This window comes from Carcharhinus amblyrhynchos, chromosome 11 (genome assembly GCF_965287045.1).
Source record: "Carcharhinus amblyrhynchos chromosome 11, sCarAmb.v2.hapA, whole genome shotgun sequence".
NCBI classification, from domain to species: domain Eukaryota; kingdom Metazoa; phylum Chordata; class Chondrichthyes; order Carcharhiniformes; family Carcharhinidae; genus Carcharhinus; species Carcharhinus amblyrhynchos.
Window position 1 is genome coordinate 41,776,939 of NC_137334.1, and position 27,015 is coordinate 41,803,953.

General features: G+C 42.3%; 1 protein-coding gene across 2 annotated transcripts in view; it reads left to right on the plus strand.

Moving 5' to 3' along the window:
* The window catches only part of pde11a (phosphodiesterase 11a), a 355,582-nt gene that overhangs the window by 196,562 nt on the left and 132,005 nt on the right, over positions 1–27,015 (plus strand). For both annotated transcript variants that reach the window (XM_080198223.1, XM_080198224.1), the window contains one exon: positions 8,683–8,733. In XM_080198223.1, coding sequence (XP_080054349.1) covers positions 8,683–8,733 — 51 coding nt within the window. The remainder of the gene's footprint in view (positions 1–8,682; positions 8,734–27,015) is intronic.

Consider the following 27,015-nt stretch of genomic DNA (forward strand, 5'->3'; position numbering starts at 1 on the left):
AATCGCAACATTGCATACAAGTGCGGTGATTTCAGGACATGTACCTAACGGCAAATTGCGTGGAGGGTGTGGAGAGTCTGCAGAAGGATCTAGATAGGCTGGGCAAATGGGCCAGGAACTGGCAAATGGAATTTAATGTTGGCAAGTGCGAGGTGGTCCACTTCGGTAGGAATAATGGTAGGAAGGACTATTACTTATGTGGCGAAAAACTGCAGCAGGTGACGGTGCAGAGGGACCTCGGGGTCCTTGTGCATGAGTCGCAAAAACCCAGCCTGCAGGTGCAGCAGGTAGTCAGGAAGGCTAATGGGATGCTGGCCTTCATAGCGAGGGGGATTGAATATAAAAGTAGGGAGGTCTTGCTGCAGCTGTATAGGGCATTGGTGAGGCCGCAGCTGGAGTACTGTGTGCAGTTTTGGTCGCCGCACTTACACAAGGATATTTTGTCCTTGGAGGGAGTGCAGAGGAGGTTTCCTAGGCTGATACCGGAGTTGAGGGGGTTGAGCTATGAGGAGAGGCTGAATAAACTAGGCTTGTACTCATTAGAGTTTAGAAGAATGAGGGGAGATCTCATTGAGACATATAAGATGATGAATGGGATGGATAGGATAGAGGTGGAGAGACTCTTCCCGCACAGAAAGGACAGTAGGACTAGGGGGCACAGCCTCAAGATAAAGGGGGGTGCGGTTTAGAACGGAGTTGAGGAGGAACTTCTTCACTCAAAGGGTGGTGAATCTCTGGAATTCTCTGCCCATTGAAGTGGTGGAGGCTGCCTCGCTAAATATTTTTAAGACGCGGGTTGATGGGTTTTTGATAAGCGAGGGGATTAAGGGTTATGGGGAGAGGGCGGGAATGTGGAACTGAGCCACGACAGATCAGCCATGATCTTATTGAATGGCGGGGCAGGCTCGAAGGGCTAGATGGCCTACTCCTGCTCCTATTTCTTATGTTCTTATGTTATCTTCTTGCAGGATTTCGCATACTTCTGGGTTAGGCCCATACCTGTTTAATCCAGATCAAATTCTACCACTGCAGGGTGGCACAGTTGTTAGCACTGCTGCCTCAGAGCCAGGGACCTGGGTTTGATCCCCAGTTTGGGTCACTATCTGTGTGGAGTTTGCAGTTTCTACCTGTGTGTGCGAGGCTTTGCTCCGGGTGCTCCGGTTTCCTCCCACAGTCCAAAGACCTGCAGGTTAGGTGCATTGGTCATGCTAAATTCTCTCTTAGTGTACCCAAACTGGTGCCAGAGTGTGGTGACTAGGGGATTTTCACAGTAACTTCACTGCAGTGTGAATGTAAGTCTACTTGTGACTAATAAATACATTTTACATTTACTTTTAAATGCCTGTTTCCTGACTTGTACTATTCATCATCTGTAGTTAGGAGTGGGCGGAGATGAAAATAGTATTGAGAGTCGTAAGTACATCACTTAACCCTAGTTAATATGTTATTGAGACTGCACCTATTTTTCACAGAAGTCCTAGTCAGCGAGACAGAGGCTTGCCTGATACTCAGCACAAGCCAGAATGCAGCAGTGAAGCCAGAATTTCTGTATAATTTTGGTCCTGCTGCTACCATTTTTGTCGGCACAAATCGAGTAGGAAGGATTTGAGTATCATTGCTATAGTGTCCAGTTTTCAATGCTCTACTTCAGCAAATATATCAATATCATTGTGAGTCTATAGGAAAAGTTTGCTTTTAGAGCTCTTAAATTTACAATCAAGAGCAAAAGAATTAATTAAGAAATGGGGAGGCTTTTAATGGAGAAGGTTTTTGAGTCACGGAATGCACTTCTGAAACACAATCCACAATGACCTTTAAAAAGGAAGTGAGTAATTATTTGAAAGTGAAAAATGCAAAAAAAAATGTATGGAGAAAGGCAGCAGAATGAGAATGTGGATAGTCCTTTCAGAGAGCTGGTTTCCTACAGGAAGAATTTGAGGTGGTTGGTTTAGGTATGGGCTGGAATCAAATCCGTGAAAAATTGTGTGATACCAAAAATCCAGCTAGGTTCAACTGAGTCTTACCAGAGTGCTTTTGGAGGCATGTATAAAATAGCTAGAATGAGAAGGTTGTTTTATGAGGAAAGGTTGAACAGGCTAGACGTATATCTACTGGAGTTTTGAAGAATAAGAGATGACTTGATTGGAACATATACAATTTGAGAGGTCTTAACAGGATAGATGTGGAAAAGATGTTTCCTCTTGTGGGGGAATCTTGAACTAGTTTAAAGACAAGTGTCACTTATTTAAGACAGAGATGAGAAGAAATATATATTTTCTGAGAAGGTTGCTGAGTCTTTTGAACTTTCTTCCTCAAAAGGTGGTGAAAGCAAAGGCTGAGCTAGATAGATTCTTAATAAGCAAATGGATGAAAGGTTATCGGAGAGGTGTGAATGTGGAGTTGAGATTAAAATCAGACTAGCCATGATCTTATTGAATGGCAGAGCAGACTCAAGGAGTCTAATGGTCTACTGCTGCTCCTAGTTCATATATTTCTACATTAATCCCTGTGAAAAAAATTAGGGCCGGAATTCTCCTGTCCCGCCCACTACGGGAACTGTAGCAGGCAGGGGACGAACCATGCAAAGGTCCATTGACCTTGGGCAGGATTCTCTGGTTTTGAGGTGAGCGCACTTCTGAAACCTGCCCCAGGTCTCTAAATATGCTGAAAGGTGATTAATTCAGATTTTAACCAACACTCCAGCTTTATCAGCTAATGTATGGATTTCTTGTGCTGAGTGCAACTCACAGGGTCAGCAAGGCAAGAGCACAACTGGGATACGTTGCTCTGCAAACTTGACAGGCTGGAAAACCTTTCAAGATTGAAATTGTACAACTGTTTCCCTGCCTAAATGAAAGGCTTTTGCTCACTGGATTTGTTCTGAAGTATTTTCATTGCTTTACAAGTGATATCCTATATTTTTAAAAAATCATGCGATGTAGACATCTCATGGTGTTGTTAGCATTTGTTACTCATCCCTAATTGCCTTTGAACTGAGAGGCCATTTCAGAGTGCAGTTAAGAGTCAACCACATTGCTGAGGATCTGGAGCTACATGTAGGTCAGACCAGGTAAGGATAACAGATTTCTTTGTCTGAAGGACATTGGTGAACCCGATAAGTGATAGCTGTCATGGTCACCGATACTAAGACTAGCTTTCAGTTGCAAATTATGGCTGGAATTCTCTACGCGTAATTTGTTCATACATTGTGAGCATTGCTGGCGAGGTCAGAATTGTTGCTAATCCTCAATTTCCCTTGACAGTGATGGTGACCCACTTTTCAACTGGCATGTGCTGTTAAGAAGGGAGTTCCAGGTTTTGATAAAACAATAGTGAAAGAATAGTAATATAGGGTTGGCACAGTGTTTAGCATTGCTGCCTCACAATTCCAGGGACCTGGATTTGATTCCGATCTTGAGTGACTGTCTGTGGAGTTTGCATGTTCTCCCCATGTCTGCATGGGTTTCCTCCAGGCGCTACAGCTTCCTCCCACAGTCCAAAGATGTGTAGGTTAGGTGGATTAACCATGGTCAATGCGCAGAGTTACGGGGATAAGGTGGAGGGGGTGGACCTGGGTAAGATGCTCTTTCGGAGAGTCAGTGCAGACTCAGTGGGCCGAATGACCATCTCCTGCATTTAGGGATTCTATGGTGCAATTGTTCTAAGTAGGGGTAGTGTGTGATCTGAATGGATACTTCCAAGTGGCAGTGTTCCCCTGTATTTGCTGCCTTCATCCTGTTAGATGGTAGAAGTTGTAGGTTGGAAAGTGCTGTCAAAGGACGCTTATAAAATTGCTGCATTGCATTTTATAGATGGTGCATGCTGCTGCTACTGTGTGAAATTTAGCTTTGATGGGGCCAGATTTTAACCAACTCAACACCCATTCACTTGCACAGCATTTGGATAGGGTCCCATATGAATGATTTTACTTTTGGATTAAGGTGTTTTCCTCCTTTTCCAAAACCCTCTGATCTATTTTGATGTTCTTTATTTGGGAAATAGAAGTAAACTTATTAATTTGCAGTGGCAAGAAAGGCTACCACAGTTAAACATGTATATTTTGACTTCTTCAGCAATATATTCCCTTAACAAGATTATAAAGTAATTTCCTCAAACAAAGTGATTGCTGAATACTATTTGGAGCATTTGAAATATTGTACAGTTGCTTCAATACATTTCTAATGCCAATTGCAGTGTAGAATGGAAACGTATAGGCTAGATACTTCATTAACTGGCAAGGTATTTAGACCCTTGTTGTGATATGCATACCATATGCATATATAGGTGCTCAGCAGAGCAAGGGTTAATGTGCGACTGAAGAACTGCACCACCCGTGGTACATGTCATATGTAAGGTACTCTGAGAGAACAGTCTAGAACATAGAACCTGCATGAAACAACTCCATGCATGACCATACTGAGATCTGTGAATAGTTAAACACTTCGATGATTAAATATACAACTCTGGATCAATGAGACATCATCACTCACCATACTAAAAGATATCATCACATGGTTGTTAGCGATGGCATCTTCTGTAAGATATCACATCGGCCGTGGTGACCAATGGAGAAAGTACCAAGGTGATCGGCAATGGTAATCAATGGCAATAAAAAAGGTGTCAGCTAAATGCATGAACCCAGAACAGTCCGCCAAGATATGAAAATTGAAGCCTAATTAGAGGGATGTGCACTTAAGAAGAAAAATTGCAAGAACCTGGGCAGTTACAAGATGGTGAACAATAATTAATGTAAAGAAGCTGTACTTACGTTGCGGAATGGGTGGCAATCCCAAAGCTCAGCAAGCAAAAGGCAGCTGAAATAGAAATGCAGGTGAAAAAACAAAGGCTAAACCAGCAAGCCTGGAAAAAAAAAATGATTGATAGAGTTAAATACAGGAACCTGGAGAGTTAAGGATAAAAGATACCTACAGCATTAAAAAAAGAGAGAGATTACCCTGTAGAGCTAACAGCAGGAATTGCTGCATTTTAAGAAGTTCAAAAACTTTAAAAAAAGGCTGGCACTAGAAAGCTGTGCTGTGCCTTAAAGTTTTAAAGAGAAAGAAAGGGACCCCAAACTGGCTGAGAAATTTCCCTGAGCGCTCCTAAACTTTAAAAAACAGAAGCTGCAGAGAAAAAAGGAGGCAAACACAACCTGCAGAGTTGATAAAATAGTGTGCATCCATCAAATCTCTTGGAGCACAGGACATTCAAAGTGTAATAGACTGAATAAGTTTTTAAAAACAAAGCAGCCACAATCGTGAGGATGCTAGGCTAACAGGGAAAAATTAATAAGACAAAACTGACAGGCTGCCAGCAGCCCCCATAATGTTCAAGGACAAAAGAAAGACTGCAAAATTTAGTGGCAGCAATCACTGCACTGATCTATTTCAAACAAAAAAAAATTTCAAGCTATAAAAGAGATCCCAGAGAGGGGGAAGTCTGCTGAAGGGCAAATTCAACAAGAAAATAAACAGTTGAAAGAACAGCAGATTGTCCTTCAAGATCGAATACAAAAGGAATGCATAACCATTCAACAACATGAAGAAATAAATACTGCTAAACAGCAGAATGGAGGTACAACAGAGGTGACTCCACTGAATTACAGATCATTTCAAGATGTTGCATGTTCAAGCTTTGCAAGGAAAAGATGAAGCTATTGAAAGATCTTCATACACTACAGGAGTTCCTTAGGTCAGGGTTTATTCCTCTGGAAAATTACAAAGAGAAGCAAAATGAATTTACTGTCTAAACAAACTGATGAACCAGTTGACAGAGAAGATTGAGCAATATTCCATATTCCAGGAGGAAGCTGAATGCTGTAAAAAAACAGACTGCAGAGCTGAAGAAGCAGCTGAATGGAAAAGAGGAAGCATTGAAAAGAAAAGCTGTGAATTTTTTTTAAGCTGCAGGCGGGTAAGGAAGCCATGCAGAGCACAGGTCAGACTTCACCGGAAACAGACCTGGCCAACAGTTGAAACAAAATGAAAGACTAGGACAAAGTTCTTGAGAAAGGAGTCATGGAAATGAGATAAGAAAATATAAGTGCAACAATGAGGCGCAAGGCACTAGTAGAAGATAAAGTACTGGATGTCTCAGAAGTATGGAAAAGCATTGAATTGAAAAAAGCTTGTAAAAGGATTTGAAATTTGAAAACAGCAAACAAATGTTTGGCTGTAGTTGTGAAACAATTGGAAATGGACATTCTTTTTGTAAATAACCACATCCAGCAGAATATAGCAGAAACCACTGAAAAAGAAAATTCAAATCCACCCAAAAACGAACAGAGTACACATCATATTCCCCTCGAAAGGAATAGAATAAACCCATTGTGTCTGAAAAAAACACATGAGTTGTTAGCAAAGAGAATCCAACTCAAGGGAGCATAAAAAAGTGAATTGAATGGAAATAGCCAAGTACCAGAGACACAAGTATGCTTATCATTACTCCAGATGTGACAGACTGTGATGTGGTTGAACTATCAGGCCTCAGACTGTCTACATTTATAAAATCAGAGACTTGAGATGGGGGAGCAGGGATAGCAAGTAAAGGTTGTATTGTACTACTCCATTAGAAGTTTTAGAGAAGAAAGGGGATGGTGTGATATGTTGCTTTAGCAATAAAGCCTTTGCGTTCGAGTCACCCTCGATTTATTACACCATGGAACATCTGATCCAGACACATTTCACCTGAGCACTTCTGACCCTACATGTTTTGAAATGAACACGTCTGAGAGAACATTGGAGACACAGACTTGAATAGATCCATTCTTATCACCAATGAATAATACGATCTGTCCAGAGGTCTCACTGTCTGTGGCTTTGCTTCACTACTTCGTCTGTCTTTTCAGGTTTTGCGATTAAAGAATAAAGGCTCATTCATCTGAAGTTGTGTGTCAGTGTTTGCAGTGTGGTCAAAAGTTACAAAGTTGCATTTACGAAAGAAACAAACTCTTGTGACCTATTCAGTCTCTGTCCAAAATGGCCTTTTTCAGCCACCTTTATGTGGTGCCTCCCTTTTGGCATTGGATAAGATGGAAGCAGCTTTCTTGCTTCTGCCTACTTGTGACTGAGGCACCTATAGTAATCATCTTTGTCATGGGGGTGCCAGTGGATGCACTTCCAGAGGTTGCTGTATTGGCATCAATGCAGGGTCCTGCTGATGATCCCTCAGCTTGAGGAGTCAAGGGGGACAATAATAATGATTTTGGAACTCTGACGCTCCTTTATTCTCCTTGGTGACAGCCTTCAGCCCATGGCTAGCATATCAGATTGCTGGAAGCGGGTACGAGCAGCAACGTGACTGGCAATCCCTCCGTACATCTTTGCATCATCAGCACCACGGTCAGGATTACTGAATGTGGAATGTATTCTGTGTAGGCTCAGCTCCTACACCCAAACAGTGTTGCTGCATATGGGCTCTCAATGAAGTCGGCCACTGTCAATGGAGAAGCTTATGTGTTCAAAGCCGAAGTCATGATGGTATTAATGGGCTGAATAGATTCCTCCATTCTCAGTCTATGACCCTGCATTCTGTTAAGAAACACATGGGAGCCGATTTTTGATTTGATTTATTATTATTACATGTATTAGTATATAGTAAAAAAAACTGTTCTTGCACACTATACAGACAAAGCATACCGTACATAGAGAATAAAAGGAGACAATGCAAAATGTAGTGTAACAGTCATAGCTAGGATATAGAGAAACGTCAACTAAATGCGAGGTAAGTCCATTCAAAAGTCTGATAGCAGCAGGGAAGAAGCTGGCCTTGAGTCAGTTGGTACATGTCCTCCAATTTCTTGTTGAATTTGCCCTTCGGCAGACTTGCCCCCTCTCTGGGATCTCTTTTTCCAGATGGAAGAAGGTGGAAGAGAGTATGTCCAGGGTTTGGGGGTGGGGGTGATGGTGTCCTTAATTATGCTGGCTGCTTTTCCAAGGCAGCTGGAAGTGTAGCTGGAGTCAGTGGGTGGGAGGCTGGTTTGAGTGATGGACTTGGCTTCGTTCACAACCCTTTGTAGTTTCTTGGGGTCTTTGTCAGAGCAGGACCATACCAAACTATGATATAACCCGACAGAATGCTTCCCATGTATATCTGTAAAAGTTGGTGAGAGTTGTAGCGGATATGCCAAATTTCCTTAGTCTTCTGAGACAGTAGAGGCATTAGTGGGCTTTCTTAACTATGGTCGGCATGGAGGGACCAGGACAGGTTGGTGATCTGGACACCAAAAACTCTCAATCATTTCTACTTCTGTAGCTGCTGGCTGAAGTCAAGCCTCTTCCTGTGACTCCTAAGTAGGCTTATGTTAACACTGCAGTGAAATTACTGTGGAATTCCCCTAAACTGCCACACTCCGGCACCTGTTCAGGTACACTGAGGGAGAATTTAGCAAGGCTAATCCACCTAACCAGCACATGTTTCGTACTTTGGGAGGAAACCAGAGTACCGGGAGGAAACCCACACACACACAGGGAGAATAGGCAGACTGCACAGACAGTGACCCTAGCTGGGAATTGAACGCAGGCCCCTGGCACTATAAGGCAGCAGTGATAACCATTGTGCCACCGTGCCGCCCTGTTATTCCTCATGGAACACTTAATGATCTGCATTTTTACCACTTATTTGTAGAGAGGATTTAAGAATTTATTTTAATTTGCTGACTAATTTTGTTTAATTCTATTACAGGTCCTTTCGTATCATGCTACATGTTTAAAGACTGAAGTGGACAAATTTAAGGTAGGATGCAAATGAAAATATACACTTAAAATATACACTACATCCTCTTGATTATTAAACTTCTTTCTTCAGATGATATATTACACTGTTATGAAACAGTCATGAGTGAATAATTCATGAAATATTTGGCTCTCAGGGGCTGGCTTATAACAAGGAAAGAATGCATCTGTGTGAATGCAACAGAAGATTTTTTAAATTCTAAAATTGTAGGAATAATACTACACATGGATTGTTTACATATCACAGACAATAGTTATCAGTATTTCTGGCCATTTCAAGATCATTAGATTCCTGGTGTATAAATTATGCATAGTCAGGTACAAAAGGGCTAATTGCCATTTGTATATCAGGGAAAATATAGGGTCTTGGTGTTAGGGTTTTGTGATCATTTTTACGTGTCAGCCCACAGTCAGGAACACCCGTAGATGATTTACAACAGCAACAAATAATCAGAGGTTTAGTAGGTCACATGTTAGGAAGGTGCATACAGTGTCCTCATGATTTACAATTGTTAGCAGATAAGCCGAACATCTTTTTTAAACACTTCAACAATCAATTATTGAGTTGTTTCCTTCCAATCATCAAAACAGAACTGACAAGCAAAGACCTGTGGCAGCGAACAAATAGAAGGTGCATTGTTAGGCTTTACTGTAACAGAAAGGGATGATTCCTGTTTTCTAATGGAATGCTTTCTCTGGGCAGCATTTTTGAAGAGTTCCAACTTACCTCAAGCTGAAAAATATTATGGACAGCGCATCTATTAGATCTAATGCATATATCTCACTCCTGCTGTGTGTGTATTCAATGAGATAGATTTGGAATCCATACACATTTGTCTATTGATGGATGTAAAATGATTCTATTTATGTGTGAACCGTGAGTAAACCACTTGCTAATTTCCAAGTCATGTCCAAACTGTGCGGCCCTGAAAGTGTTAACAAGATTAATATTTGATTACAGAAATTAATTCACATTGTGAATATTTTTCCTTTCGAGTTCACCCAGAAGCTTGATAACTGATGTGTAATAAATTTAAAAAGTAAACTCACTGTTTTGTTCAGTTTTGTTCTTTGTACTATTAAAATGCCTTATTGCTAATAGTAGTTTAGGTTCAAGACAATATTCATGTTGATACCATAGTTTATAGCAATTCAAGTTTAAATACTGATTGGAGTTCTTTCTAAGGAATATGGAGTGGGTGTGAATAGTGAGTGCTTTCTTCTGAGCAATCATTGTTATTTTATTTCCAATCGTCCCTTAGACAAGACAAAGTAGTCCAATTTAGTTGTAAGCACTTCTGTTACTTCTGAAGTTCTGTGCATTGGCCTAACATTGCGTTGAAACAGCATAACATCAGCAGCACATGTCCATACAAGTTTATGCTGCACCTTGTATCCTTAATCTCTGGGACCAGTAATGAAAACGTTTACATCTGTCACATATGTGGTACTTGACCCAAGTCCTGTTTCATCAGACACAAAGACTAGAATCCTTCTGTGCACCAGTGCATATATTAAATAATCTGGAGGAAGTTTATGGGTGCATTATGCATTAGACTCATTAAGGCCACAAATATTATTTTGGAAATGTGTCTGGAGTGACCAAAAAGTATTTCAGTTGGTGCTTCAAGGGAAATCAGTGCTCAACCATTTTTTAAGCTGATATTTTTAAAATATGTTTCTGCCGTTTATTTTTCTGATCAATGATTCTTTCATACAACAAAAATGGTTAGTAGCTGGTGATATCACAACAAAGATACACAACTGCACAATCAGCTTCTGAAGGTTACATATTATACACATCTCTGGATTTTCCCTTGAGATGTTTGAAGTAATCAGGTGTTTTTCCCTGTTTGTAGACTTAGGCAGAGATGAAGGTTACAAAACAGCCAAGTTACTATGCTTATTTATAATTTACCGTTTGTTGTCATCGGATAGGCAGTTGTAGCAGAAAGTTCATGGCACCTGCATGCAGGAATAATTCCCATAGGAGCTGAAAAAGAATTGGACACAGTTCTTCAACTAGATCAACACACTACGGTACATATATGCACTGGGCCCCAAGGCAGTTTCAGTGACACATCCAGGATACCCACCAAATAACTAACCAATCTGCTGGATAGCGGATGCCTAACACAAATTGAGTGCAATCATCACCCACCAGAATCCTGCAAGCATTACATGAAAAAGACATGAAACCTTGACATTTCTGAGGTAGTGATCCCAGCCAATGGTGCCCTCCAGTGCTGAGTTCACCAGAGCATGCTGCATCATCATAAGAATGGCATTAACTTGCATCACACAGGGCACAAGTATTACATGATGCACATCCTCAGCACCCACCTGCCCAAGCCTGCAGAGTTCTCTGTTACCTGCCCATCCATAATCAGAACAAGACTCAAGGCCAAATTTATCAATAGTCCTAATGGCTTTCTGAACAATGGGGAAGATCTTCCAAATTTGAAATAAAACTTAAAATTCATGTCTGCTCTGGGCCTGCAATTAGCTTGCAAGTTGCCATTCACTTGACAATCACCCTTCTAATCAAGGTAGCAGGAACTGCTTGAATAAATCTCCACCACATGCTCCACTCCATTAATTTCAGTCCTAAGGAGTGGACAGACTCCCACTCTACACAAAGCAATTGCAATGCTCCCATGACCAGATGTGAATTTTAAGTTTTATTTTAAGTTTGGAAGATTTAAATTTGGAACATCTTCTCTGTTGTTCAGAGAGCTATTAGGACTACTGATAAACTTGGACTCGAGTCTTGTTCTCATTATGGATGGGCAGGGAACAGAGAACTCTGCAGGCTTGGGCAGGTGGGTGCTGAGGATGTGCATCAAGTAATACTGTACTTGTGCCTGTGTGATCTATGCACAATTCTGGCCCCAGGTATTACAAAGATGAATAATGGAGAATATGTTTGCCTTCAAATATGAACACCTCAGGCTACATTTCACAGAAAGGAGCTTTGTGCAGACGTCATGCCTAATGCCTTCATGTTGTTACTTTTAATGGTCACCTTGTAGCTGTGGTAACATGCTACTGCCCTAGGAAAGAATATGATCACATCTTTCCACTTTGAAAGATGAATGGTTAGTTAAGTGCTCTCCATTCTCTGTGATGGAAAGGAGAGAATAATAAAGATTTGTTTCCCGATATATTTAATCTGCAGTTGAGAGTTTACATACAGGGGACATTTGAATTTCCACCGATTTCTTGAACTGCAACTTTGGTCACTTAAAGCCTCCTCTGGTGCACAGTAATCAGTTACTATGCACCAGAAGCAGCTGATGAATACAGTGTCCAACTTTAGAGATCAGCATGAATGTGGTAAGCCTGACTTGCAAATAGCTGCAAATTTTTCTTGGAATTTAAACATAGTTTTGCTCAATTTTTCTATTGAGTTTAATTCATTCAGACTTCTGATTTGTAGATTTCCTGCCATGCTATCACCATGCTATTAAGTATCATATAGTTGGCTGAGGTACTTGACAGAGATTTGTATTGATGTATGACTACTAATTGAAATAGATTTTAAGCAAATGAAAGATGGAATTATTGATTAGGGATAACTATAATTGATCTGTATTTGACTATGTACTTCAGATCTTTCAGAGTGGCACTGTAGCTCTATTCCCAGAGCTGTTTAGTCCTTTGGAAGTCTCCCCAAATTCTTTCCTAACACAAAGATTAGATAGTTGTTTATGTTGAAGAATAATTCTCTCATCCCCAGAATAACACAGTAGGAACTCTGCAGGGTAGTGTCCTGGCCCCAGTGATCTTCAGCTGCTTCATCAATGGCCTTTCCTCCATCATAAAATCAGTTCTCTAATAACTGTGTTCACAGTCCTTTGCAACTCCTCAGATACTGAAGCAGTCTTTGTCCACATGTCATAAGACCTGGACAACATTTAGACTTGGACTGACAATTGATCAGTAACATCACATCACACAAGTGCCAGGCAATGGCCTTCTCTAATGAAAGAGAATCTAAACATCTCCCCTTGACATTAACTGGCATTGCCATTGCTGAACCTTCAACTTTTAAAAGCAGTGGGGAACATTAATTAGAAACTTAACTGGACCAGCCATATGCTGTGGCTACAAGAACAGGTTAGATATTGGTAATTCTGTGCTGAGTAATTTCCCTCTTGATGTTCCAAAACCTGTCCACCATCTCACAAGTCAGGAATGATGACACACTTGCCTGGATAAGTCAGTCCCAATAACACCCAAGAAACTTCACACTCCCGAGGATAAAGCAGCCCACTTGATCAGCACCCCATCCATTCTCATAAGACCATAAGACACATGAGCAGAATTAAGCCACTCGACCCATCAAGTCTGTTCCAGCGTACAATCGTGGTTGATATTTTTCTTGTCCCGATTCTCCTGCCTTTTCCCCATAACCCCTGATCCCCTTACTAATCAAGAACCTATCTATCTGTCTTAAAGACACTCAATGACCTGGCCTCAACAAGCTTCTGCAACAAAGAGTTCCAGAGATTCACCACTCTCTGGCTGAAGGAAACTTTCTTTATCTCTGTTTTAAAGGACCATCCCTTTAGCCTGAGGTTGTGCCCTCTGGTTCTAGTTTTTCCTACTAATGGAAACATCCTCTCCATGTCCGCTCTATCCAGGCCTCACGGTATCTTGTAAGTTTCAATAAGATCCCCCTCATCCTTTTAAACTCCAATAAGTATAGATCCAGAGTCCTTAACTGTTCTTCATACAACAAGCTCTTCATTCCAGGGATCATTCTTGTGGACCTCCTCTCGACCCTTTCCAAGGTCAGCACATCCGTCCTTAGATGTGGGGCCCAAAACTGCTCACATTACTCCAAATGGGGTCTGACCAGAGCATTATACAGCCTCAAAAGTACGTCCATGCTCTTGTATTCTAGCCCTCTTGACATGAATGCTAATATTGCATTTGCCTTCCTAACTGCTGACTGAACCCGCACATTAACCTAAGAGAATCTTGAACAATGACTCCCAAGTCCCTTTGTGTTTCTGATTTGCTAAGCATTTCCCCATTTAGAAGATAGACTATGCCTCCATTCCTCCTTCCGAAGTACATAACCTCACACTTATCCACAATGTATTCCATCTGCCACATCTTTGTCCACTCTCCTAACCCATCCAAGTCCTTCTGCAGCCCCTCTGCTTCCTCAATTCTACCTGTCTCTCTTTGTATCACCTGCAAACTTCTTAAACATTCACGCCCTCCACCAATGTACAGTGGCACAATGTACTACATTCAGTAGGGCATTTGATGAATATTTGAATGGAAACAATGTGCAGAGTTACAAGGAAAAGGCAGAAGAATGGCAGTAAGTCATAATGCTCATTCGAAGAACTGGTGCAGACACAATGGGTCAAATGGCTTCCTTCTGCATTGTAATAATTCTGTAATACATGATACACTGCAGCAACATGCTAAGTCTCTTTCAACAGTACCCTCTGAGTCCATGACCTCAATCACCTGGAGGAACAAGGACCAGGGACATGGGAACACCACCACCTGCAAGATCAGCTGGGATTATAACATAGGCTATTTGACTAACACATTTAACAAGCTCAATAACATTTTTTTTACAATGAGAGAACTGTAATAAAAAAGGATAGAGCTTTGCCAAATTACACTGCTCTGGAGTCCCTATGTAGTATAAGATCATTCTTCTTGATCTTATCTTCTGTTATTTGGAATGTCAGTTCTAAATGTTCAAAATGTGATTCTAGAGAATTCATCACAACTTTTCACAAGATTTTGAAAGAGGAGCAAATGAATTGCAGGATTTCACTTTGGTTCAAAATATGTTTTCAGATCATTTTATAGCAACAGCCGAGATTACTGCGAGTCTAAAACTGAATTTAATTGACAGTGTTGATCATTGTTAAAGTCATGCCTCTTCATCAGTTCTATTGTTTTTGTCACTGATTTGGAGTTGAATTCACTGATCTGACTCTCTCCCTCTGATTCAGATTCTGGGCTGATCATTAGTAATTATTCAGTCTGGTTGGTTATCACAGTTACTTGCCTGTTCATACAAAGAACAAAGAACAGTACAGCACAGGAATAGGCCTTTCAGCCCACCAAGCCTGCGCCAATCAGTTGTTCTATGTAAATCAACCACCTGTATCCCTCTACTCCTCACCTGTTCATGTGTTTATCCAGATAAGTCTTAAATGTCGCTTCGAGGTGGTCAATGAAGCATTCTGTGCAGATTGATAGCTGACTGACCATGCAACAGCCTGTAGAAAGTCTAATGAACATTGCACAGAGTAAAATCTAGTCTGAAATATTAAGTTAGCAAAGAGAAAACACCCTTTAGTCTTATCTAAAAAAGACAACGTAGGTGGTCATCGCAAGTCAACAATTAGAGTCATAGAGGTTTATAGCAAGGAAACAGGCCTTTTGGTCCAATGTGTCCACGCCGCCCTTTTTTTTCAACCATTAGGCCCATGTTTGACCCATATCCTTCCCTCCCAATCCTAGCCATGTAACTGTCTTAACGCTTTTTAAAAGACAAAATTATTTCGCCTCCACTACTACCTCTGGCAGCTTGTTCCAGACACTCAACATCTTCTGTGTGAAGCTATTGCCCCTCTGGACCCTTTTGTATCTCTCCCCTCTCATCCTAAACCTATGCCCTCTAGTTTTAGACTCCCCTACCTTTGGGAAAAGATGTTGACTATCTAACTGCTCTATGCCCCTCATTATTTTATGGCCCTCCAGAAGATCACCCCTAAGTCTCCTACGTTCCAGGGAAAAAAGTCCCAGTCGGTCCAGCCTCTCCTTACTACCCAAACCATCAAGTCCGGTAGCATCCTGATAAATCTTTCCAGTTTAATAATACCCTTTCTGTAATACTACACCAAAAAACCAATGGTAAAATAAAGAGTGTATAATGAATTTCCAATTTGCTGTTGCCTCTTTCACACTCTTAAACTGTGAAACCTTTGCAATCCCCTCCCAAGCAGAAATGTGGTGCTCAACTTGGTTAACTCCACATCATCACCATACCACCTGCAGCATCCATGGAATACTCCCAAAGTAAAATCAATGTAAATGTTTTCAAGAGATATGTAAATATAAAGCATTTGTAGGTGAAAGAAGAACATAAGCAGGTTATGCCTCTGGCAAAATGTATTGAAGACAATATCCAGGCTTGATTTCTCTTTCAGGGTCGCGATCTTTATCCGGAGGAGCAGTAGCCACAGCCCCTGATTTTCATACTGTTCGTTGGCTAGAGTGTGATCTTAGAACCAATTAATAACCCTGGGGTTGGGAATAATAGTGGTTCAGAAAGAGAATAGGCCCGATTTAAATTGACGATGCCAGTTATTACAATGGCTGACTTTCACTCCTGGATTAGAGGAGTCAGATGCAATGAACTGGAATCAGATGATCCCTAACATTAATGGCATCCTGACAAGACCCTTGAGCTTCGTGCCAGGCTCAGCCACCTTCATATGCAGCCAGGACACTCCACTGCTCTGCATTTTATGTCTCTGCCTCTTCAGATAAGTTGTTCCCAATTAGCACTTCATGATCTGCAAGATTCACACCTCCCGGAGGACCATGTTATGGAGAGCATAGCAGACCACCATCATGTGACTCTTGCAGGAGTATACTGTAGGGTGCAACCTGACCAACGCAGGTATCTGAACCGAGTCTTCAGAAGCCCAACAGCTTGTTTAGTGGTAGTTCCGGTGAGCAGGTGGCTTTGGTTGTAATGTCTCCGAACCTCCTCAGTCGCTCATGGGAATCATCTCCTTAAGTGGGATATTCCTTTGTCCGTAGAATCCATCAATACAGTTTAATGGATGAAGTGAAGACTTGCAGCATCCTGGACTGTCAGAGGATGAGGGAGTTCTGACAGCTGCCTGGAAAACCTGAGGACATGGAGAGGAGATTTGTTTTTGGTCATAGAATAGTTGAATGTTGAGGGAGCAGAAGACTTTCCTGCTGATGAATCTCACTGACTGGTCAATTGGTATCTTGATCGCCAGAACCACTGATCCCTGCATCAGGAGAATCCAGTGATGAAGATAAACCCCACTGCTCTCTGTATCTGTGACACCCCATCCATTTGACATCATATATATTGTACAGCTTTTGCAAATAAGGTATTGAGATTCAGTGGTGCGCAACATTTGTGAGACACCACCAAGGTTCTTTGCTGATTTTTGGAATGAACTAGGAGAAGCTATTGTCAGAGCATGGCAAACAGTACTGTAAAAGATCTTCCCTAACAATGGCACAGATCTTAGTGAGCACCTGCCTAATCACAGTCTCCTGTAGCACTGGTACCTTTATTCTCAACATTGGAAACCTTGCCCCCTCCTCTTACATTCTTGCAATGTCAGGAGGATAATGATTCCCTATGCTATCTGAGTGGTTACTAACCATTACCCCAGGTGAAACCATGATCAGGTAGGGGATGAGGCTAGCCCATTCCACTTGGGGTGTGCTGATGCATGTGGTCGTGGTTTGTCTAAGCTAGGATCACGTAAAGGATCAGTGTAGCCAATGAGGTTAAACCAAGGTTTTATATGATGCAACTTTTCAAAGCCATCTTGGCCTTTTGGTTAAGGTGAAGTGTTCGATCAAGCCCAGGAAGGGGTGCAAAGTGTCATCCTGTCAGCTTGGATATGGGATGCAATATCATCTTTTCTTGTCAGCTTAGTTTGTTCCTCATGTGGGAACCATGATTGGACTTCATTTAAATTGGCTTTGTTGATCAGAATTAAAGTATCGAAAGGTTTAAAAAAAACCCAGTGGCATCTGTGCTGTTTTTTCCTTTCATGAGGTCCATTTAAGTGCTTGCATTGGTCCTAACTGCTGTGTGTCCACCTCTATGTGGCTGGTCTCCCCCAGAAGGCACATGCAGCCATTGTATGTCCACAAAAACAGAACATGGCTCTCAATGAGCTGTTTAATGACATTAATTGCAGTTATCAATGAATGGGTTAGTTCTCAGGGCTCCTTCCCCTTGCACTGATGAAACTTGGAGACATTGGAAATGACTGTGGGAATCTGGCAAACCAGCTGGGATGGTGTTTTTATCCCCTATCTGATTCTGTTACCAGCAGGACCTAAAAATCCAACCCTTTGGCCTCTAGTTTTTAGAAAATTGCTGTTAGAAGCTTAAATTATTTAAACATTTTCAAAGTATTGATTGTAGTAGCATTAACCTTAGGGCTAACAAACCAAAGTCTTTGGGGATTCTAGTCCTTTGAACATAATTTAATTATCTGCAAAATTACAACAGTCATAAATTGACTGACTCAAATATTAACATAATCAGCATAAGATGAAAGATAAAGACAGCAATCAGATTCATCTGTAGTGGAGCCTAAAGGAGAACATAGCAAGCACAGAAGTATTTATTACATCAAGAAGGAAAAATTTGGATTCTTGAACAGAAGTGAGACAATGTGGCTACAAAAAAGATTTTAATAAGATTGTGTATTATGTTAATAGTATACAAGGCAATAAATGATGCAGGAATAAACAGAACGACGAAGATACATGGATGAAAAGAAAAAATGTACAGTATGCAAGATCCAACCGTGGACAGCAATCCAATTTTTCTGCTGGATGATTGACAATTAAGCAGGAGAGTGCTTTCTGTAAAACATTAGATTAGAATTCTCATCAGTCAGGAAATGCAAAAATAAATCAATGTTTAATATCAGAACAAAAGACATGCATATGTTGAGCAGGTACCACTTCATCCAGAAATCATGTGGCTTTTCTTTGGATTTTCTTTGTTAATTTGCATGAACTAGCAACACACCACTTTCATAAAAGGTATGCCAATGATTTCTTTCTTTTGCCTTCTTACAATTTTCTTTGACACTTCAGTTTTAATGGTTGGTATCTCAAGTGTTTCTAACTAATTCACTTTGCAACACCAGCTTCGACTGAATATTTATTTAAAATGTTTTTCTTATTAATCAGAGAGCTTACAGCTGGAAGATTAAGGGGTAGAAATTACTATGCACCTATTTCTGGGCACAAGGGTCACAATTTATTGCTTGCTCCCACCTGTTGTGAGCAGCAAGCAAATCTTACCTGATTGTGGAATTGGTCTGAGAGAAACTGCATCTCTGGCTGTCTGAGTGCACAACAAGAAGTCAAGGCAGCGTATGCTATAACACATGCTCCATCAGCCTGCTGCTATTAAAGACAGTCTCATCTTCAAAAGGAAAAGCAACATTGAATCATATGAGGCTGTTGGTGAGAGCCAGCATTTTATGCTTATATTTCAGACTTCCTGCATCTGCAATATTTTGCTCTAATGCCACTCAAAGCGATTGTTTCAGTTTTGAAGGTTGAAAGTAGAATTCCACAGTAGAACTACACAGTAAAAAGTCTCACAACACCAAGTTAAAATCCGGCAGGTTTATTTGGCAGCACAAACTGCAATTCATCAGGTGAATGAAAGAGGTGTAAATAAACCCTGCCACAGCAACCTCTGCAAGACGTGCCAGATCTTCAACACGGATGCCATCATTTCATGTGAGAGCACCATCCACTAGGGGCATGGTAAATACACTTGCGACTCATTGGCCAACGTTGTCTACCTGATACGCTGCAGGAAAGGATGTCCTGAGGTATGGTACATTGGTGAGACCATGCAGACGCTATGACAACAGATGAGTGGACACTGCTGAACAATCACCAAGGTAAGAATGTTCCCTTCCTGTTGGGGAACACTTCAGCAGTCAAGGGCATTCAGCCTCTGATCTTCGGGTAAGCATTCTCCAAGGCGGCCTTCCTGACACACGTCAACGCAGAATCACTGAGCAAAAACTGATAGCCAAGTTCTGCACACGTGAGGAGAGCCTCAGCTGGGAACTTAGGTTCATGTCACACTATCTGTAACCCCACGACTTGCCTGGGCTTGCAAAATCTCACTAACTGTCCTGGCTTGAGACAATTTATACCTCCTTAACTTGTGCTTAACCCTCTCTCCCTCGCAGGCAGGTGAGTCTCCACTGTAAAGACCTGATTACCTGTTAGGACTTGCATTCCAACCATTATTTTGTAAATTGGGTCTGTGCCTATATGTCCCCTGTTTGTGAATCCAACTCTTCACTCACCTGATGAAAGAGTAGCACTCTGAAAGCTTGTGCTACCAAGTAAACCTGTTGGACTTTAACTTGGTGCTGTGAGACTTCTTACTGTGCCTACCCCAGTCCAACACTGGCATTTCCACACCCAAGGGAGAGACAGGTCTCCCAGGTTCACACATGTGATAGTGGAGAATTCAGTGATGATGGTGGACGGAAGAGCAACCATTATTCCATGAGAAGACTAGGAGACCATCCTCTGAAGAGACTGTGAGCAAGTTGCCAGAGTGACCAATTCTTGGAATCTGGTCCCAATAATCTGGCAGCAGTGTCACAAGGAATTAAGTGAACTCTCACCAGTGGTCAAAGTCAGTGATTATATCATCACATGACATCTCCTGCCTATCACTCCACCAATCTTTCACGCTGCTAACTATACTACATCCCCTTCATTCAGCTAACAGCATTCAGGTCTTAGGCCTAACACCCAAATGCTCCACATCACCCTCACAAACATTTAAATGCTGCCAATCTCACTTTCGCAGATCTCCAGTTATTCAGCTGTTGCAGGCGCAACACACAAACAGAATGCAATACAATCGCTGACGTTCTTCCTGTTCTCGAATGTCAAAGCCACCTAAAACTGCTGGAAGCAGTGCAGAGCCCACAGCCGACAAGAATGCCTGCATCACCTGAGCCTTATGAAGATGATAGTACTCTATTTCATGGCATCAGCTGCGACAGAACGTGTCATTGAGAATATTAAAGATGATAGAATGTGGTTGTCTTATGTCCTTTCTCAGCTCCTCTCTCGCCCTCATCCTGCTACCTGGCGTGATGTGGAAGCTGCTGACAGTGGAACTATGGACTTTATTCCCCAACCCAAAACTCTCCCACTTTCCCCAACCCAAAACTCTCCCCTTGCTGATTTTCTGTTTTCAGACACCTAAGAGCTAGCAGCTTCCCAGTTGCTCCATACCCAGGAGGAAAAGAGATGCCTTGATGAAGCGCTCCAGTCACTTAATCTTACACTCACAACCACCAAGTCAGAGACATAGCTTAGAGTGAGTACCTTAACATAGAGTAGGGATCTGCACCTGATGAGTCACTGGACACTCCCTAGTGGACTGCAGTCAAGCCTGATGGACAGGATTGGTGGTATGCCAACTCAATGGAACATGATTTCTGTTACAGGGGCCTCTGACGATTTCAGAGCTTTAAGAGCCCTGCCGGGATTGTACACCCAGATGCTGAGGACGCATTGGGAGGTCTACAAGACAGTCTCCTGTCACTGTCAAGAAGAATGGAGGAGTTTGGCTCCAACGTGGCAGAGGGCATCGGGTAGAACTTTCCCTCTCAATAGCCTCTGCCCCATCTCCCTTTTGTTATTCAAATACAGAGACACTGCAATTGCAGCCTCCAAACTTATTGCAGCCTCTATTAAGGGCACCAAACCATTGTCCTTCCTGCCAGGACGCAGGTTCATTCCCTCCCTGCCAAATCCAGAAACTCTCACAACACCTTCTGAAACAATCCACAGTAAATCCATAGATTTTGCAATAGTAGAGGTTGCTGTAAATCCCTGAAAGTTGAATGCCTGACCCTAGTGGTGGTTTGTTCTTGCAGCTTTGTGAAAGGTCTTTGGTGTGTGATAGGCAATTGCATTGAGTGGATCTTCATTTGGAAACTTTGCATCAAATCAACCAATAGGGTTGAAGTCACAATATGGCAGTCATGAGGCTTCTGAAATATCCACAGCATGCCTGGGTACATGGCTCTCTTCCTAGCATTGGAAGCCATGCAGGCCATGCTGGAAGTGCCTGGAGGCACTGCATGCCCCACTCAGAGGGCTTATAGCTTCCATAGCATTGATGGAATTTAATCCAGACGATGTGGGTTGTGCTGTTCACTGGAGAGCTACGAGAGCCTGTCATTGCTTCCTTTTGGTGCATCTGCCGTATTCTTCAGGCCGTCCTTTAATAATCTGTACCTCTTCTGCCATTCTCACATTCTGATCACTTAATGGACACTCTTAGCACCTTCTCTGTTTTCTGTATCCTCATTTACATTTCCTTTGTCCAATTTCACACACCCCCAACCCCCGATAGTATAAATCTCTGCTGATTCTATTTGCTCTCAGCTCTGACAAAGAGTCATCTAGATTCGAAGCGTTGACTCTATTCTCTCCTCACAGATGCTGTTAGACCTGCTGAGATTTTCCAGCATTTTCTGTTTTTATTTCCAGCATCTGCAGTAGTATGCTTTCATCATTGCTTTCTTTGGGTTAGACCTGCCGTATTAAATGACAATCAAGTACTTAAGTGGCCACCAGTGAGCCTTCCCACGATTAAGGTGACCAGTGGCGGAAATCCCATTCCTAGATAGCTCCGAGCCAATGAGAGGCCAACTGCTCTCCATTCCAGGACAAACATAGCTGGGTTTGCTGTTTGGGCTGCACAAATTGGGGATTGCTCTGCCTGCTGCTGGTTGAATACCAATGGCGTTGGGATGCAGCCCTTAGGTGGGCAGTATTGGCAACTTAAGGGCCTCATTTAATGTTGGAGCGGATAGACCACCACAAACCTTCCCACCCTGAATCTGTGGAATTCACTATTCCAAAGTCAGTGGATGCCAGGACATTGAGTAAATTTAAGGAGGAGGTGAACAGATTTTTAATCAGTAATGGGTTGAAGGCTTATGGAGAATGGGCAAGAAAAGTGGAGTTGAGGCCAAGACAAGATCAGCCATGATCATGTTGAATGGCAGAGCAGGCTTGAGGGGCTGAATTGCCTACTGCTTATTTTCATATTCTTTTTTTCCTACACTTAACTGGGGCATGGGCTATGAAGACAGCAGTGTCCCAACACCCGCCCTTCCCCCCCCCAGATCTGCTAGTTTGATTAAATGCTTCCACTCTCCAAACATGCCTCAGGGAATGGCATTGAATTCCACCCGTTGTCTCTGTGGGTCCTATTTTACCATTGCGTGGTAAAGTCAAGTGTGAAGCCTTTAACGCGACCCGTGCTGTCATCCACGCAAATGGCCACTTTACCAAAATCTGAGAATGGTGGCAATCCGCTTTGTGCCCAAAACGGGTGCAACGGCAATTTAAATGCATTTGCATGTATTTCAATTAAATTAATGAACTGCCCGCCCAACTTTATCAGCGTTCCCCCCTTTACTGGCATGTTAGCTGATCCGGAATCACGCCAAAATGAACTTGCTGAATAAAAATCTGAATCGGGTGCTCCAGATGCTGAAGAGCGAGTTCAGAGCTTCCAACGGCTCCCTGACTTAAATCGGTGGTGGAAGGAAGGTGGGTCAGATCATTCTCTGGTGGGGGGGGTGGGATGTGGGGAGTGAGGCCAGATCGTTCTCTGATGGGGGGTGGAAGGCAGATAAGATGTATCTCGGGGGGGGGGATCTGATCACTCACTGGTTGGGGAGATGCAGGGGGGGGTGTGCTGCCACTTTGCGGGTGTTCAGTGGGGAGAAAAGGGGCAGGGGGTCGCAATCTGTCTGGGTGGATGGTGTCTCTGTGCACCATCACTCCTGCTTGTCACTCCCAGGCCGCTTTACCCACTTTCTGCGGCTTGGGGCAATCTGACATGAGCGCACTTTTTCAAATTGTTCTCCAACTGCACGCGCAGTTCAGAGCTCCAATCATTTCGGGCACGCTAAGCCCCGCCCACAGTGCGAATGGGACCCGCAATTTTTTTTCATGCTGAGTATGTATGGGGGCGACTGAAAGCAGATTTCTGTCAGATCTGAATTACGTCCAGATTCAACACTTAGAATCAAAATGGTAAAATCAGGCCTTATGAATCCAAATTTCACACCATAAATATTAATTTCAAATGTTAAACTCAAGGAGCATGTTCACAGCTACATTTTGGGGGAGGGATACAGAGGTAACAGTATTCAGAGTGTTGCCAATAATGTGATCATGGCACAGTGCTGTTGAAATAGCATTGGTTCGATGCACCAACTTGTCATTACCTGCCCTTCTTTAGATATTCATATGATCACTGCTTTATTCAGAATGCTGCAGTCATCTATGTTAGACTACGCTGGCTTAATTTTATAATGCAAGATCAGTTCATTTCAATGCATTCTCAGCAGTTAGTGAATAACAAGCCAGGGTCATGGGGACAGTATAAGCGGATCCTAAAAGAGGTGTAGCTACAAAATATTTAAAGAAATGGCTAAAAACTGGATGCAGAGATAGACAGCACCAGTTCAGGATTCCGCATCAGAGGGGCAAAATGTTTGCTATAAATTTTAAAGTTGTTGAAATCGAAAAGTCCACAAAAAGTTGAATGTAATACTCATATCAAAGGGATATCATTTGTGACAGACTTATTAGAGTTTTTTTTGAGGATGAAATGAGCATGAAGGGGAACCAAAGGGCATTCAATCAGATGTCACATAAAAGGGTTTTACTCAAGATAGAAGTTTATGGTGTGTATTAGCATGGATAGAAAATAGGCTAACTGACAAGAAACAGTGATTCAGGAAAAATGAGTCAATATTCAGCTTGGAAACAAGTGGGGTGCCTCAGGGATCAGTACTAGGGCCTCAACTATTTACAGTCTATGTCAGTGATTTGGGCGAAAAGACCCGAGAATTGTAGCCACATATCCTAAAGATACAAAGACAGACAGGAAAGCAATTGTGAAGTAGACACAGAGTCTGCAAGAGGATTTAGAATGGTTAAGTGAGTTGACAAAAAAAAGCAAATAATTTCTAATCTAAGAAAATGTGTGAAGTTGTCTATTTTGGAGGGAAGGATAAAAAAAACAGAATATTATTTTAAGTGATAGAAACTGAAGAATGCTACACTACAGAGGAATTTATGTCCACATATGTCAATCACAAAACATTAGCATCCAGGCAACTGGAATGTTGGCCTTTATTGCAAGGACGATAAAGTACAAAAGTACTGAAATCTTGTTGCAACTATACAGGTCATTGCTGAAACTACACTTGGAGTACATAAGAACATAAGAACATAAGAAATAGGAGCAGGAGTAGGCCATCTAGCCCTTCGAGCCTGCCCCGCCATTCAATAAGATCATGGCTGATCTGTTGTGGCTCAGTTCCACTTTCCCGCCCTCTCCCCATAACCCTTAATCCCCTCTCTTATCAAAAACCCATCAACCCGCTTCTTAAAAATATTTAGCGAGGCAGCCTCCACCACTTCAACGGGCAGAGAATTCCAGAGATTCACCACCCTTTGAGTGAAGAAGTTCCTCCTCAACTCCGTTCTAAACCGCTTCCCCTTTATCTTGAGGCTGTGCCCCCTAGTCCTACTGTCTTTTTTGAGCGGGAAGAGTCTCTCCACCTCTATCCTATCCATCCCATTCATCATCTTATACGTCTCAATGAGATCTCCCCTCATTCTTCTAAACTCTAGCGAGTACAAGCCTAGTTTATTCAGCCTCTCCTCATAGCTCAACCCCCTCAACTCCGGTATCAGCCTAGTAAACCTCCTCTGCACTCCCTCCAGGGCCAAAATATCCTTGCACAGGTGCGGCGCCCAAAACTGCACACACTACTCCAGCAGAATGGTAGGAAGGACTATTACTTACGTGGCGAAAAACTGCAGCAGGCGACGGTGCAGAGGGACCTCGGGGTCCTTGTGCATGAGTCGCAAAAACCCAGCTTGCAGGTGCAGCAGCTGGTCTGGAAGGCGAATGGGATGCTGGCCTTCATAGCGAGGGGGATTGAATATAAAAGTAGGGAGGTCTTGCTGCAGCTGTATAGGGCATTGGTGAGGCCGCAGTGTACTGTGTACAGTTTTCATTTCCATGTTGAAGGAGGAATATAATTGCATTGAAGAAAGTCCACAGAAGGTTCACTAGGTTATTCCTGTGATGAAAGGGTTGTCTAATGAGGAATGGATGAGCTCAGAGGAACGAGAGGTCATCTTACTGAAACATATGACTGAGGGGCCATGTCTGGATAAATGCTAAGAGGATGTTTCCCCTCATGAACACAGTTTAAGAATGAGTTCTCCCATTTAAGACAGAGATGCGGAGGAATTTGTTATCTGAAAGGGTCATTAACCTTTGGAATTCTCGACAGCTGAGAGCAGTAAAGGCTGGGTCATACTAAAGGCTGGGTCATACTTAAAGCTGTTAGCGACGGGTTTTTGATCTACAAGGCAGCCAAGGGTTACGGGCAGACAAGAAAGTGTAATTAAGGCCATAATCAGAATGACCATGATATGATTGAATAACAGATGAGGCTCAAGGGGCCAAATGGCCTGTTCCTGCTCTTATTCCTTCTATTCTTATGCTAAAGAGTGCCGTATGATCTGTAGACGCTTGTGTTTTACTCCAGTAATATCCTGCTATATACGGTGTTAATGCTTCATTGTTTGTTTACATGTGGCCCTATCAGCATCAGACATAAGCATTTTTTTTATGGGCTACATGTACAAAAACTGTTTTTAGATCTCGAAAGACATAACTGGATCCAACTGTATTCTATCCAATCATTATTAAGGATTTTACTGCACAGTTTAAATCTCAATTCCTGAGACTTTGAAATCAGTAGGAATTATTGCAAAGTAGGAGTTGTCACCTATTCACTTGAAAATTATTCTACCAGTGCAACAGGCAGAAGAGACGAGGGGGTTTTGGTGGGTCGAGGGAACCGTGGTGCACAAAGGATGTGTTGAACCTAGTCAGGAAGAAAAGGAAGGTGTACAAGAGGTTCAGGGAATTAGGAGATGTTAAAGATCTTGAGGAGTATAAGGACTGTAGGAGGGAACTTAAAAGGGAAATTAGGAGAGCCAGAAGGGGTCATGAGAAGACCTTGGCGGGTAAGATTAAGGAGAATCCCAAGGCCTTCTATAAATATGTGAAAGGTAAAAGGATGAGAAGAGAAGGGATAGGACCGATAAAAGGTGAGGGGGGAAAGGTTTGTGTGGAACCAGAAGAAATGGCGGAGGTGCTTAACGAGTACTTCGCCTCAGTATTCACGGTGGAAGCCGATCTGGGAGATTTTGTTATGGATTTGCAGCAGATGGAAAGGATTGAGTACGTGAATATTAAGGAGGAGGATGTGTTGGAACTTTTGAATTCTATCAAGGTAGATAAGTCGCCGGGACCAGATGGGATGTACCCCAGGATACTGTGGGAGGCGAGGGAAGAGATTGCAGAACCCCTGGCGATGATCTTTGCGTC